General features: G+C 52.9%; 1 protein-coding gene across 4 annotated transcripts in view; it reads right to left on the reverse strand.

Moving 5' to 3' along the window:
- Nucleotides 1-1,972: 1,972 nt before the first annotated feature.
- The window catches only part of TIMM44 (translocase of inner mitochondrial membrane 44), a 34,792-nt gene continuing 20,438 nt past the window's right edge, over nt 1,973-16,326 (reverse strand). For 2 of the 4 annotated variants that reach the window (XM_074565688.1, XM_074565689.1), the window contains exon 13: nt 12,766-13,450. In XM_074565688.1, coding sequence (XP_074421789.1) covers nt 13,331-13,450 — 120 coding nt within the window. In that variant the 3' untranslated portion in view covers nt 12,766-13,330. Of the gene's footprint in view, nt 3,508-12,765; nt 13,451-16,326 lie in introns of those variants that run through there. The other 2 variants (XR_012584470.1, XR_012584471.1) reach the window with 2 other exon arrangements.

Raw genomic sequence — 16,326 nt, forward strand, 5'->3', positions numbered from 1 at the left:
CCACACAGATCCCCCGCAAGCTCCGAGGTGCTCACGGGGACCCAGCACTGAAACACCATCACCCCAAATGCAGCCTCCACACCACGTCCCACAGGCCCCGCTCCACCTAGACCTCAGCCCAAGCAGGTGATGGCACCTCAGGCTTAGAGAACAACCTGGGCCACCAACACACAACCGTCATTTAGCCCTGGAGGCCTCTAAAATCACGTGGCACCTCCACTTTGGGTCACGCAATTCCAGTCTAGGATCCTCTTTATAGTGCAAAGGAGTTGGACTAAGAGCACCGTTGGCTGGAGCCAGCTTCCTCCACACTCACCCAAGGACGCAAGTGCCGGGGGCTGAGGAAGCGGCACAGAGGGGCTGCTCTGGGAAGGGGACTCACCCTCCCAGATCCCTGACTCCATCATCTCCCCACCACAATGCCTTGGCACTAAAGTAGCCATGGTATATCACTCCTGGACACCCACCACCTTAACGTATCTGCAAGTCTGCAGATAAGGGGGTCCTGCAGAGGACCCAAGGAGCTGGAATATCACCCCAACCCCAACAACAAACGATGGGCTTGGGGAAGTCGCATGGGAAGGCAAAGTCAGCATTTTGGAAACAATGAGACCAGAGCTCCTTGGGCCCCCCTGAAACATCCAGACAGCAGCAAGAGGAATCATGATGTCAAACAGAAAAATTAAACAGTGAAATAGGGACCACTGGGCTCTTGTTGGGGATACACGGTCTTCTCTGGAACATTCCTTGAAGCAAAATAAAGGTAAAACATCCAAAAGAAGGGCAGGCTGGGCTTCACCAGGAGACATCACACCACTGAGCAGCTCCCAGTCAACGGAGCTGCACTGACCTTCATGATTCATGAAACTTGGCACAACGCCTCAGCCATGGAAATGTCTAGAAGGAAACCCAGCCATGTTCCAGCAAAGGGCAGCCACCGCCACCATCTTCAATCGATTTGGTCATGGAAAATCTGTAATTTACAGGGCGAACTGTGACTGTTCAGCTCTAATGTGATTTCTACTTTAATATACAGCATGAAGGCTGGAAACCCACCAAAGGTGCAAATGGACGTCAGAGCGCTGCTGAAAACAAAGAACTGAGGGAAATATGAAAGGTCAAACGGTATAAATCTGTCCCCAGCACCAAGATTCATTGCAAAGGCCAGGAACTTATTATCGCTAGAGCTGTCCAGGAGGAAAAAAGAAATCTCAGGAGGATGGAGTAAAGCAGGATCAGCTGCCACGGCAGCCTTTGCAGAGCAGCTGTAGAGCAGCACGTGAGGAGAGGTGCCCATGAGCTACCTATGGTCAAACCTTGGGGATGTTGGGTGTGAAGAGCATCTTAGAGCAAACAGGAAAAGGAGAGCCCTACTCAGCCCTGAACAAGCCTTGGCAGCATAGAAATGACTCTCATTTAGGGACCACCTCCAGCAATGGATCCTCTTCCTCCGTCTTCCTCTTTGGAAAGGCGAAGGATGAGCCCAAAGGGCTTGGGTCTGTCTGACGTGGCTGCAGAGAGGCTCCACTGCTCAGCCTCTTCCTCTTGGAGAGCAGAAGCGTCCTCTGTCACCTGCAGCAGTTGGAAGAGGTTGATTATGACCACAGAGGATCTGGAAGTGCCGGCAACGCCAAGAAGGAAGCGACGGCTGCCCGTGCTCCGCTTGCAATGCAGCAACATCATCTTTTGGTGTGGGACAGGCTGGGGAGCAGGTGGAAGGGACCTCTCACCCCAGGGGAAGGCTGGTGTACCCCACTGTCCCAGAGTAGTGCAGGGCTTGCTATCCCACCCGTAGGACTCCCACCAGGAGTCCGGGGGGAAAAGATTTAGCCCAGGATGGAGAGAATCAGGGCAAACCCCGCCGGCGACAGCACCCAGCCCACCCAACGCTCCCAAACGCTCCCACACATCGGGGTGGTGGTAGCACCTTGCGAGGCTCAAGGCATGGCTCGATCCGTAGCAAGCCAGAGCAGAAACAGCACGAGAGGTTGTTTATTACAGTCATGGTCACTTAACTGGCTTAAATGAGTATTTAGGAGCTATTACAGTGAATCATGGCTGTGTCTGATCTGAATACACACAGCGGGAGCCATTGCAGCCAGGCTAAGAATTAGCTGGCAAAGATAAATGAAGAAAAATTAGAGCCTGGAGATGACCAAGGAAAATATTTTTCCGTTTCAGGTGATGCACAAGGAAAACGGGGGGAGTTATTTGAGGAGCTCGTGGCTGACTGTCCCATCAAGCAGCACGTGGCCAAGAACTCCCCAGCTTCCAGAACCCTGCAGTGTTGTGTGGCAGCTTCAGGGTGGACCAGGCTAAAACACTGGGAATCAGTCAACACCAGCACACCTGAGTGCCAGAGGGAGGGGACACGGACCGAGACAAGTCACCTCACTGAAACAGCCATTCCGGTTTCTTTTGGATTTATAAGTTTCTCTTGAGCCGAGGCGTTCACAGCATCCCACGGGGCAGGAGCATCCCTGATCCGGTCCAGAGGTGAGAGCATTCAGGCAGCACAGCCCCAGAGCCGCCCCGGGCAGTCCTGGATCCTGCACAAACCAGCAAATGAGAGATTTATTTATAACAACGGTAATCACAGAGTTACAACAGCAGGAGGAATGGGATGAGCTATGAATATTCATAGCCAAACCTCATAGCCCAGGGCCAATGAGCAAAATCTTCTGGGAATGGCTTGTGAGTAACCAATTTGGGGTTGATTTTTCCATGCATATCAAAAAATATGGAACTCATTTCTTAAGCAAGTTCTCATCCTGAACTCATATCTTCTCCAAAGAGAGAGCCGTCAAGAATGGAAGGCTGGTAAAAAATGGAAGGCTGTAGCTGTACCGACGTTGATACCTGACAGCAAGGGCTTCTGGCAGCAGATGGAAGCGCCCAGCATCTGAAATTCAGATCATATTCACCAAATCCCACACCTGAATTTTGAGGACAGCCCCCGCCACGTTCCTGAATGTTGGCCTGACTTGTGGCAACCCAGTGGCAGGAGGAAAGGCATCCTGTGTCCAACGTGACTGTACAACTCCTGCAGTTCTGCTCACACGGAGCCGCCGGGGGGGAATCGCACCCCCAGGTGATCCCACCTCTTCAAGCCCGGCTCATTTCCCAGTACAGCCCCAATAAAGCCCAGCTTCATCAGCATCGGTTACTCCAAACGACGGCAGCTTCCCGATGAACCCAACACACTCCTCTCCATCCTGCCGGCTCCCCCGGCACGCCTCACAGCACCGGATTTGTCAGAGGCCACCAAGGGATGTGTTTATCACTCTGACACCGCTGGGACAAGCTAAAGTGATTCCATTCATCTCGGAGGAGTCGCAGGCTGACAGCCCGGCTGCGCAGGGGATGCAGAGGAGGTGGCCGTGGCCCCCAGCTCGGTCCCCGCTGCGTTTGCCAAACACAACGGCCCACCGCAGCCTTGGCCAAGGGGCTTTGGCCAACCGTCACCTTCTTGCCACCTCGTTGCTACCAGAGGGTCTCTCGATTACCCTGCCATCGTGAGAAAAAAGAGGAAGAAGTCAAGTTCAGCCTTCCAGGGCTGGATCAACAGCGTGACAGCAAACTCCCCGAGCGTGCGTTAGTCTGCCTAGGGATGGACACAAGGCTCATGCCCTGTCTGGAGGTGAGGTTTCAGAGCGGCTCTCACCGTGCTCAGAGACACAGGGAGACCGTATCAGGGAGGAAAATGGAGAAGCCACCAGGGTTCCGTGCTCTGGCCAAGCCAGGAAAGACACCAAGCCCGGTCCTGCAGAATCAGCCTGCCCTGTCGATCCGCCCTGCACGTCTCTGGCCAGGGTTCGATGGGGAGTGAAGCCAGGACACTGTCGGGGGGACGAGCGTCACAAGCTTTAGCGTTCCCATCTAAACCCTGCACGTCCTTATCGCCTACCACAAAACCCAGACCTGGTTCCGGGGCCCACGAGCCAGCAGAAGCACAAGATGGAAGATGGGCAGCGGCGGGGAATGAGGGGCTGCCAAATCCCCCCACCAGCCAAGTCCACTCCAGCCACGGCACTGACACTCTCCAACACAGCCTTGAGGAGCAGAAGCCCTTTCCCAGCCTTGCCGTAAGCCCCAGGGAGGGGTTGGGGTTGTAGCCTGGCAGATTCCCTGCCAAGGGAACGGTGGCTTTGGTGCCAACCGGGCTCCCCGGTTGGACCTGGCAGCCCTGATGTCCTCTGCAGCCCAGCGCCGGGGCGTGTGGGTGCTCACACACCTCCGCCAGGAGGGTGAGCTGCCCAGAGAGCTTATTTTGAGGAGAAAAGCACAGAGGAGTTACCACAAGGAGCGTTTTGCTTCAATCCCAGCTGTCTCCCTGTGAGCAAATTGATTGCTTCTACCAGTCCCACAAATCAATCTGTCTAATTAGACAGCGGCCGGCTCCTTCCACACATCAGCGGCCATGGGCAACACCGGGGATTAAAAAGTCTCATCACGGAGAAGCCGACGGTGCTTCTGAGCACGAGCGGGGGTAACGTGGGATATGGTCTTGCTCCATCATCTCCTTCCCACGGACAGAGCATCGTGGGGGACCAGCATCAGCCCCAGCCCCTCCGCCTGCCCCACAGGGCCCGGGGCAGAGGGGAGCATCTCGCTTTGCTTCGGATATGATTTAATTCGAGCAGCCCCCACTGCCCGAGCAGCCCAGACCAGTAGGGACTGGGGGGGATGTGGGGACATCCCAGCCTGGCCAGGACCTGCATCCACCATGGAAAAGCAACCATGCCAAGGGAATGTTTTAGGGAAGGATGGAAAACGCAGGGTCTAACCACACTAATGCTGTCTCCTGAAATTGCTATTTGCCTTGAAATCATTCGGTTATTCATGGGAATGTCTGAGAACATTTGTCAAGGAAATCACAGAATCTTCTAGGTTGGAAGGGAGCTTTAAGATCGAGTTCAACCATCAAATACCAACACATTTCCCGTATTGGGTCAAATCCACCCATGGAGGGAAGTGGGCAGGGTTTCCACAAAAGCCTGAAATTTTCCACTTCAAATGCCCACAATAAATGTTGCCACTTCCATCAAAGTTTTGTACGAAAAGCCAATTCCCAACAGCCGTAGCGACACATTTCTTATTTGTTTGTTTGTTTATGATTTCTAAATAGAGCCTCTGCCCATAAAAATTATTTAATTTCCTGAAAATAATGATCCATCTTTCGAGAGTTTTGGCAAATCCTGGGAGGGAAAAAAACCCACCAATCCGAGCTTGTCCCTGGGCTGTGCAGTGCTGCATCCCCCCCCCCCGCCCCCCCATGGGATGCTGGCAGCCGCAACGATGGACCAGCACCCGGTCACCCCCTGTCCCTGCTCGGGGACAGGGAGCAGGAGCTTGGGGGTGACTCTCCTGCAGGTCCTCAGCAGGGTCAGCTGCCTCCTCCGAGTGCTAATCCTGGGCTGGATCCCTGCCTGCGGGGGGTGACTTGGACCCCCCCCCACCTGGAGATGGGGCTCTTTCCTGGGTGGGGGGAGCTCATCCAGGGTGTCAAACGGCCCCGTTGGGCTCTCGCACGTTCCGTCTGCTGCAGACTCGTGCCCCCCCTTACTCCCGCCCAGGCCCTACGGAATCACTCGGGATAAACGCAAGAGCCTGTTTGTACCTGATGAGTAATTGGGCAGCGTTTTGTCACCCAGGGTAATTGCCGTGTCCCCCCGCAGCGACCTCAGCACCGCCTCCTGCCCTGCAGCACTCAGCCTCCCCAGGCTCGTTAAACACCCCGACACACCGCTGTTAATTGGCTTAGCCCAAAACCCCTCCACTTTGGCAGGGTTCAGGCCCTAATTACAGCAAATTATCCTTCATTCATTATTAACGAAATGCAAATCCACATGAGCAAACAGTCCCCAGGGTTCAGGATGCAAGGCTGCGGTGTCTCCTCCTGTCAGCTCTTGGGGGGAAGGATGGTTATTGTCCCCAAGCCACTGGTGTCCCCGAGCCATGGTGCCAGTCTGGTGGGTCTGCACTGATTTGGGGCCACACACCAGGGCACTGAAGGGGGGTGGGGGGGATCTTCTCCCCACAGCAGATCTTGGCAGCTGGAGGGGGCCATGGGGAGCCAGGCTGTCCCGGCAGCATGCCCAGAGCAATCCACCCCATCCCCTCAGGTCCTGCTGTCCCTCTCCCGCTTCCCAGTTTGGCCTTTGTCTTCTCAGAGCCCTCCCCAGTCTGTTATTTTCCGCCACGCTGGGGCGCTGCCCTCGCGGAGGCCAAATCCAGCCCCTGCTGCGGCCGACAGAGGGGTTCAGCTGTGCTCATGGCACCATGGGCTCCACCAACTCTCCGCATCCCTCCCCCCCAAGATATTACCTGCCCCCAAAATGCAACGTTCTCTCTGCCAGCCCCGCAAGAGCCCTGCCGGGGCCACAGCAAGCTGCTCCGCCACCTCTGAGCCCCCTGCAATGCTGCTGCTGCTCCACGAAGTTGGCTCAACCCGAGCTTTCATACACAGAGCATGAGCAAGGAGCTCAGGAGGTGAGAGGACTTCCCTCTCCGCCGGCTGAGCATCCTCAGCCAGCACCCAGGATGGAGAACGGCGCAGCTCAGGGCCAGAGAGGACCCAGACGTGTCTCTGGCGAGAGGCTGGACACTGGTTAAACAGGTCCCATCACCACTATCCTCAGCACCAGCCGCAACCCAAGCCCTCCATCGAGGACAGAGCGGATACACCCAGGCCTCCCACAGGCCCTTGGTCTGAGCTTGCGAACTCCTGCCGCAGGCAGCCCCTGCTCCCCTGTCCCACAGCCTGCTCACAGCCCCCCCAGCACCTCCAGCCACCACTTCCCCAGCCCCGCAGCACGGGAAGGAGCTGATGTGCGGTGCCTCGTCGGGAAACCGGGCGAGAAACACATCTGCCAGCCTCTTACAGCGCAGATCACGGCCAGGTAATTGGGAACAGGCTCAGCAGAGCAGAACTGAGCCCCCAGATACAGTGGGCTCAGCCCCTACTGCCCTGATCTGACACCCTGCTAATAGAGAGACGTGCGTTAAATAACCCCCCGCACCGAGCCAAGCAGCGGCAGCTCCGAAGGGCTGCCAGGAACCAGAACAGGCTGGTGTGACAAGGACGGCGATGTCCCCGAACACCAGGGTTGGGTTAATTCCCCCCCATTCAAACAAATATCCTTGTGGGGTGGGCAACGTTAGATCTCGTGTGCTTCTGGTGGCACACTGACCCCCTGCCAGCAGCCGCGTCCCACCTTCTCCTGCCACTTTCTTCTCATTGAGGAAAAGGAGCAGTTGCCCTTTGCAGAGCCAAAAGCTCCAAGCAAACGACAGGCTGAGCTCACTGTGCCACAGGGACAAGCCCGTCCCTCACCACCAGACACCAGCACTGACCTGGGATCACAGAGTCACAGAATGTCGGGGTTGGAAGGGACCTCTGGAGATCATCTCCTCCAACCCCCGGCCACAGCAGGGTCACCCACAGCAGGGGGCACAGGAACGCGTCCAGGCGGGGTTGGAATGTCTCCAGAGACGGAGACTCCCCCACCTCTCTGGGCAGCCTGTGCCAGGGCTCTGCCACCCTCACAGCAAAGAAGTTCCTCCTCGTCTTGAGATGGAACTTCCCATGGGCAAGTTTGTGCCCGTTACCCCTTGTCCTGTCCCCAGGCACCACTGAGAAGAGCCTGGCCCCATCCTCCTGACACCCCCCCTTTCAGTATTTATCAGCGTCGATAAGATCCCCCTCAGGCGTCTTTTTTCCAGCCTGAAGAGCCCTAAATCCCTCAGCCTTTCCTCATCAGAGAGGTGTTCCAGTGCCCTCAGCATCTTGGCAGCCCTTTGCTGTCCCCTCTCCAGCAGTTCCCTGTCCTTCTGGAACTGGGGAGCCCAGAACTGGACATCCCTGCTTGAGGAACAGGGAGCTCTGGCCAAAATTGTTCCTGTGTCTGCCTCGTCCCTGCTGGGCCAGGGTCCCGACGCCGAGCCCTGTGCTGCGGCAGTGGCCGGGCTCTGCAGCCCAGGAGTTTAAAGCACACTCCAACGCAGCCTAGTGGCCACTGTCACATTGCCCCAGAACAGCCAAGACCACAAAAACCAGCTCCAGCATCCCATGGCCATGAGCAGCAATCAGGATGCCGAGGACACCTCCAAGCACCGTCCCATGGCAGAGCCGTCCGTCTCAGGGAGCCCTGCAAAGAGCCGGGGAGCCTCTGGCTGTGGCCACCGTGGGATGTGACACCCTTTGGGACAAGGTCCTGCTCCCCCTGGCCTTTCCAGCATGATGGCCAGGTTCAGGGTGCTCTCCCCAAAGGAGGAGGGGTGAAGAGCATCCGTTGCCACCAGGACCCAGTGCCGGGGCTGGCTCATGTGCTGGCACAAAGGGTTCACCACTAAATATCTCTCCCAGGACTCCAGCGCTGCCGCGTCCCACCAACGCCGAACGCACGCCTACAGGAACAGCAGTGGGGACACACGGTCCCAGCCAGCTACCGATGGATCTCCGGCTCCAAAAGCCCTCGTCAAGCTGCCTGTTTTCATACTGACGGGGTACGGCGAGCAACCAGCTCCACAACAAAAGGTATTTAATATTTCAATAATTAAACCAGGCTTCACAAACACACGCACGCGGCACTCGGCAAAAGATAATATCGGATGTCATTAAATACGTTCGCAGAGCGTCGCCAAGAAAAATAGCAATGATCTCAAAGCTGTAGTGCAACGAGACCTGTGAAACGGACTCTGGTGCTGGAGGAGGGACAAGAAAATTTGGGGCTGCGGGAAGAGTCTCGTTGCGAAAAGCAGCAGTAATGACAGCTTCTCTGCAGTCAGTAATTCAGGGAAAGACATAAATCTCTTTTTTCAATATACAGAATCAATGTGGTGGTAAAATTATTAAAGTGGGTTAACGCGGCATCGACTTAAGAGATTTACGACGTTGTCACAACGATCCCAAATCTCTTTATCAAACGGAAGAGTTTTCAAAACACCTCTGCGTATAAGAACAAGGGACTGCCAGAGCAGTTTACATTATTATTATTATTATTGTATTTAATTCCCAGCGGACCAGGCTGGAGAGGCTGAGCCCCCAGACGCAGCCCGTGGGTGCAGATCTCCCCGTCCTGGGTGCTCTCCCTCTACCAATTTAGCTCATTATCTTTTTTTAGAGAGATTTATAAGCACCACCAAGATCTCGCCACACACCAATGCCTTTACAGCAGTGCCGTCGTGGCGGCTGCCAGCAAGCCCAGGCCTGCGCGGCGCTACTATAACTCAGCGCCGCAAAATATTTACAGCCCACTGTAAATCTGCTCACTCATGAGAAGTGTTTAAAAATAATTTAAAATCCTCTCCCTGCTCTGCGCAGGCTGAGCACCGCCTTTCTATCCAAAACTATCTGCACCTCCCAGGAGATTGCTACTTGTAATTACTTCTGAAAAAAAAAAAAAATAAGTCCCAAGATCATTATACTTTAGCTCTTGGGATAATTAATTAAGTTACACTTCCCACTGAGATGCAACAAGTGAAGTCTCTCCGCTGTCCCTTCAGCCGTTGCTGTTCGGGGACGAGGAATGTCCCAGGACAAGGGAGAAACGGGTTCCTCCTCGGGCAGGATGCTGCCTCCAGACCCACCTTCCCGCATGCTATGGAGGATGCTTGTCATGACCCACGAGATGTGGGGAAAGAGGTTCCAAAAGCCTGTTGAGCAGCGAGACTCCCACTCCCACCCCATCCCGGCAAGGCTCTGCCGAGCAGAGCGGCAGACGCGGCATGACCAGAGCTCCACCTCAGCCCCCGGCAGCACCCAAAGGGATGGGGGGTGCGGAGCGCCCGGCGCCATCCCAGTCTGAGCTTGGGCAAGGGTTTGGGAGAGGAAGAGCCAGGCAGCCAGAGCCTCCACCTCTCCCGCAACCACCAGGGATCTCTGAGCTGAGCAGAGCCTGGGGATGGTTCATTCCAGCGGCTGCGAGTGCTGCTGCTGCTTGAAGCGATGCCGTGAAATGCCGAAGTTAAGACTCAATAGCCTTGGTGGGAATGTAGACAGGAAGACATTAATTAAGCATGGTAATCAATGGTGGCCCCTGTACAAACTAGAGGATAAGGAAAAATGGCCCTTTAACGGATCTTTGAATTACAATACTGTTTTGCAGTTGATGTTGGTTTTACGGAGATCTGGATTACAGAGATAGGATTTGGAATTCCCTCCTCCACCCGAGGGTTTGTCCCCCGAACGCCCGACATCACCATCTGAAGCAGATAATAGTAGTAGGGAGGGGGGAGAAGCTTTTACTCCAATTACAGCACGGACCAGGTGTAAAATCAAGACAGATCCACAAATCATAGCCCCGCTGCGGGAGGTAACGGGGCACGACGACCAGCTAGAGTAAAAATTCCCTTTTCCACTGATTTAGATGCTTGGAAAGAAATAGCTAAAGGGTATCGGGATGACTCCTCTAAAGTGGCAAAATGGTTTGAGTTGATAGTCAAAAATCAAGATCCTGATTGGTCAGATGTAGATTTAATCTTGGGAGAGATGACTGAAACAGAAAAACATTTAGTGTTAAAACCAGCACGAACCCACGTGCAAGCTCAAATTACTGGGGGAGCTTTACAATTGGGGGTGCCAGAACTGATGCCGTGGGGGGCTCTGACCCAGCTCACCAGCGTGCTCACGGGGAACAGCAATCCCCGGCTTCCCGGGCCCGGGATCATGCACCAATTTTGCTGAAAAAACCAAGAGGCGGATTTAGCACAGTCACCTTGAATCCCCAGGTGAGCAACAAACCCACGCTGCAGACCAGACTACCGCGAACACCCGGCAGACGCAGCACTCGCTGCTACGGAACTCGGGGTGGTAAACCCTCACTCCTCCACGCCTTAAATCTCATTTCTTTTTACTAATTACCTTCATGTCACTGCACCTTTGCAGAAAAGCTGCTAACGAGCAGTGAGCAAGACAGCAGCTGAAGGAAACATCCCATGCAGCAGACCCAAAGTTGCGGCAGCTGTCCTGGGCAGACCAATTATTTTTACATTCTGAATTCGGATCTTTTTTACCCCAACACCAGTTTAAACAAAGTGAAAAGCACGCTGAGGAAAAGAAGTTTTGTGCATGCTTCACAGAAGCATCCCAAAAGACTTGGGCCGCAGGTTGCACAGACATACCCAGGCTGCTGTAGACTCCTGTCGGACCAGCGACTGAGGAAGCAGCGCAGATGACGACCAGTCTTTATTTTCGGAGGCCGCAATTTCTGCATAATCTCGTCGGTGAGACTTTCTCCATCCCCGCTGAGGTTCAAGAAGCATCTCAAAGACACTCAGTGTCAACACTGCATGTGGACTCAGTGGTCCAGACGCTGAAATAAAGGCTGAGTCTCTGCACACACGATACAGGCGGTGTGCGGAGATGACGGGATCTGTCCCAGAAAGAGCCCCACCGAACGAAGCCCACATCATTCATCTGCCACTTCTGAACGCAGGCAGGCACAGGCATTCCCGATTTCATACGCGATTTGTACATTGTGTAATTTATTCTGCTCAGATCTTTAGTTTGTGTACCAGTGCTCGAGATATTTAAGTAAAAATCTGAAATTATTTCACTGGAAGAAAATTTGCGTGATGAGGGAGGCAGCAGGGACCGTGTCCCACCCGGAGCCTGCCCCAGGAGAGACAGACATTCCCAGCCAGACAGCAGGTCTGCGCATCTTCTAAGGGGACAGGGCAGACTCTGCTATTGAATTTGCCACACTCATCGCCTCACGCTCCAAGAAAGCCGCTCGAGTTAAATGTCTCACCCAAGGGCTGTGAGATAATCCCATTTTCCTCCAAAGGAACTGATCCGGACGCTGACAAGAAAGGAAGAACTGGCAATTATTCTGTTTGATCATAATGTCAAGGAAGTGCTGTCCTGCATCCCGCTGGGTTGTGCACCGGCAGAACACGGCAGCAGATCAGTCCTTTGATCTCCTACTCTGTGATCAATTTTCCCCCCCACAACAACCTCACTTTCCATTAAGGGGAGGGAGGCAGCTGACGCACTGACCCACACCACAGCCCCCAAACTCAGCCTCCAGCAGAAGCCCAGAGCCAAGGGTCCATGTGAGTGTGCCAGCAGCTCACCCTCTGACGCCTCCCAGTTGCTACCGGGGACTCCCAGGCCAAGTGTGTCACTCCCCTGAAGCACAGGTTCCATCCGGTGAAGAAAGCCGTGCTCGTAATGCACTTTACGCAGTAGGTGTGTGAACTGCACCCTCTTTTCTCATCTCGCATTATACCTGAGGTGATACTCTACCTGTTATTGCATTTTTTTTACTCATTTATCGTTACTCTGCCCATCCCTCCTCCTCCTGACCACTGCTCTAGCTCTGCTTGCTTCCTCCTAGCCAGTTACAGCCTGTCTCCTCCACACCACCAGATTAACCCAGCAGAGAAATCATAGAATCACAGGGTTGGCAGGGACCTCTGGAGACCATCTCCTCCAACCCCCGGCCACAGCAGGGTCACCCAGAGCAGGCTGCACAGGAACGCGACCAGGTGGGTTTTGAGTGTCTCCAGAGAAGGAGACTCCACCACCTCTCTGGGCAGCCTGTGCCAGTGCACAACTCCAAATGCAGTTGTGCGTCCTTTAGTGGTACCAGCTGACAGAATGAACAGAACACCAGAAACAACAATGTTCCCCCTGCAAAGCTGTGGATATATAAATATTATCATGGGCAGCGAACTCCACCCTGGAACCGACCTTGAGAACCCACCTGATGATGCCAACATCTCCATCCTGACCCCGTTCCATGCCAACAAAGAGTCACGTGCAAAGTCCTGATTGTATTTGGTTTGGTAAAGTGCAAGACACTGCAGCAACAGAAGGCTTATTGGTGCAACTTTGTACAAGAGATGTATGTTAGCTAAGACCAACGTGCCATAAAAGCACCTCTACATTATTTTCAGGGATGCTTTGAGGCCACCAGAGGATGACAGCAGACAGGAATCAGACCTGTCACATCTCACTCTCCGATACCCACCTCCGTCCAACACTGGAAGCACTGGGAGACATACAGGACCCAAACCAGCCTCCTTCAGCCACAATTAAAAAAGGAGCCGACAGCAGCTGCAAGTGTCTTAGACCATTCACGTTGCAATCTACCGTACATCCTTACAGTGCAATACTACACAGCAAAGCGTAAGGCAGATATGTCAGACTCGTCCAGTTCATTATGGGGATTGGTATAACGAGGGCACACCGAATAGCCTGTTCTTCTGAAAAGGAGCCAATCTGGCCTCTCTCCCCCAGAGTCCATCATACAGCAGATTGGCGCGAGTTCAGAGACGGCGTTGCTTCAAGAGAGGTACAGGAAGCCCTTGGATGCGATTCTGCTCAGAGAACCTGCTCCGTGCTCGAGGAGGAAATGTCCAGTAACCTCCACGCAGCGTAGGGGTTGAGTTCATCCTGGTCTCTGCAGAGCGCCCACACGTACAGCATCCGCAGAACCTTGTCCTGGAAGGAAAATCCTGTCGTTAGAGCGTGCGTGATGCTCAGAGACCTCCTAGCTCAGCGCTGATGGGGACATGCTCCACGCTTCCTCCACAGATTGTCCTTGTCATTTTGCTCTCTAAGCCCAAAGGTCCCACATAAGAGTAGTATAATAAAATTTGACCTTATTTTTAAATACAAATTTCTGGTTTCAAATTGGTCAGCCGCCAGGCTGCGCTGCTCTCTGTAACCTTCCATCAAGTTGAGGCTCTTTCCCGTGGCTGTTCCCCGTCGGCCCGTGAGCCGCATCCCCTCCCCACCGCTGTGTCGCTAGCTCTCACCCTTCAATGTCAGCAGCTCAAATTATCCAGAAATTATCACCACCAGGTCTGAGGAGAGACCGAGAGCAAAAAAAGCCAACATTTATCAATGAAAATCAGATCGTATCAAGTCCAGCCACAGACACACGTTAATTCTGCGGTCAAATCTTTGCTGTGCAAACACCGCTTTCACCATACGGGGTTATAGACTGAAAAAAAACCCCAAACCTATAAGCTTTTCCATCTTTTCTATCCTTGATGCATGGAATGAGAACGCCAGCAGTTTTGTTCATAATAAGTGAATAAGGATGAAAGCCGCGTCTCAGCACATCCTGAGGCCATCACTCATGGTCTTATGAAAACAACTCCCTGAAGAGTCCCCGCAGCTGCCGGTGCCAAAGTCCCTGACTCTCCCGGGAGAGAGGTGACACTGCCATCGGAGACGGGGCTGCCAAGAGCCCAAATCTGGCACAGTGTCACGGAGCCGTTCCGCAAATCAAAGGTTACTTTGATTTTATCATTTAACCATTAACCAGGGAGAGTCTTCGCTCTGATAAGGAAGTATCACTGAGGGATCAGGCTGTGTGTTGGCTCAGCTCCCGGGTGTGTACTGAACGACCACATTTTTGATCAAATGTGTCAATCTTTATAGGTTATAATTTAGGCACATGAATGCGAGGGGGGAGACTTCCTGTACCAGACCAGTCATTAGAAAACTAATGCTTTAGAAATATCACATATCGTAAAGTCGCTTGGTTTTTTTCTTTCCTCACTCAGCGTTTCAGCAGATTAACTTGCTTCGGCTCTGCTCAGCAGCGTTACGAGTGATTGAAAACTTGAGTCATGCAGATGTTTGGGATACGTCAGAAGGAAGAGCAGAGGGGACAAGAAAAGAAAAACACCAAAACTTTTGCCTGCTGGAGGCAGGCTGTACATGGATATTCTAGCTACGCTAACAGGTCTTTCCCGAGTACAAAACACTAAGCATAAGCTCAAGATGAAGGGGGTAACTGATTTAACACCATCAGTGAAACCTTAATTTGTACGATTTTTGTGATTTTCAAAGTTCATTTCATAAGATTGTGTATGAAAGGTCATTTAATCATACACTTCAGCATCAAAGCTCTGCTACATCTGGCAAAGTTTATGTTCTTGAACGCGGGATTTCTGAAGGGATGAAGAGCAGATAAGCTTAGAGTGGCTGGCGATCTCGCAGCGCGCAGTACTGAACAAGTGGCACGGCTTTCTTCCTGGAAACGAGACGTGATGAAACATCAAAATTCTGCCTTTCCAAAGCGGAGAGACTTCTGGGTTTCTGATCTGGTGCTTTTATTATTAATAGGGTACACCTTAATCCTCACTGTACAGTGCATGATGCTGCTGCATATATTCACAGAAAGTGGGACAGCAGACGGGCGGACTCCCAAATGCAGATTTCTAGCATGCAAGGCGAAACTTTGTCCTTTAATCCCAGAGTTTGCTGCGACAAACTGCATCCTGCCTCACTGCCCTTCAGCACCTCATCTGAAAAAGATTCCCTTGACTTCGCTCGATGGGTTTTCTAAGGCCTCGCCTTCCCAGATTGATTTTGCGGTGCTCCACAGGGGCGCCCAACATTAACTGCTCCTACGCCTGGTCCGACCCCATCACGGGCTGCCTGGTCTCCCCACATCTCACTGGGGCTGCGGGGACAGCAGTGGGGACTTTTAACAACTGCAACTAGGTAAAACACCGCCGCAATTACAAGCGTATTTCTCCTTAAAGAGTTCACAGTTCGAGGCTCCTTCTCCCTAGGCCATTTGTTCAATGCTCGGCAGGAGCAGCTCAGTAAGCACCAAATCCTCGTTACCAGCCAGCCTGCATCTGACGTTTGATTAAAGCTGAAGTTTTGTTTCCAATGGAGAATTTTAATGCATCTCCTTGATTTATTGCTGCTCCAGAGCAATCCGACAGCAAACGGACTTTGATATCCTGTTCAATAATTATCACATCAATATCTATCTTCTAGGAATGCAGTAATTTAATGCAAGAAATCACTGTATCAGCTGTTCCTCCCCTGCAGTTGACGTGACAGGTTATAAATCAGTCCAGATGGGCCCCATCATTAAAATTAGTCCCTTTTTTTGGTAAACTTACAGCCTGGACTAGAGAATGGTCACAAAAAGACAATATTTATTAAATGCATGTATTAATTTTAATGGAAGTCTGCTAGAAACTGCCAGCTCCAGGCATCTCACAATGTCCCCCATTATGCATCATTAAGCTACTTAAACATTGCACGGACACAATACAAGCCTGAGCCGTCTGGAGAGCGAGCCGCTCGAGAACAAAGGTATTCCAGAAAACGCACTGGCTCCTCGAACCTGCTGTGTCGTTAACTTTGGTAACGAGCATGTTCTGTGGTTCCATCTGACAGGCTCCAGTTAGCATCACTCCCAACGGAAGAGACAGGCTGGACTCGCCGTGCGAAAAGCTGAACCACAGTGAAGTACGATCCCCAGAGATGCCCAAGATTTGCTGCACAGCGGCCACTCCACAAATCACCCCGTGTCAGAGGTTCCCATTAGAAGCTGTATCATA

Source organism: Larus michahellis, chromosome 23 (genome assembly GCF_964199755.1).
Source record: "Larus michahellis chromosome 23, bLarMic1.1, whole genome shotgun sequence".
In the NCBI taxonomy this organism is placed as follows: Eukaryota; Metazoa; Chordata; class Aves; order Charadriiformes; family Laridae; genus Larus; species Larus michahellis.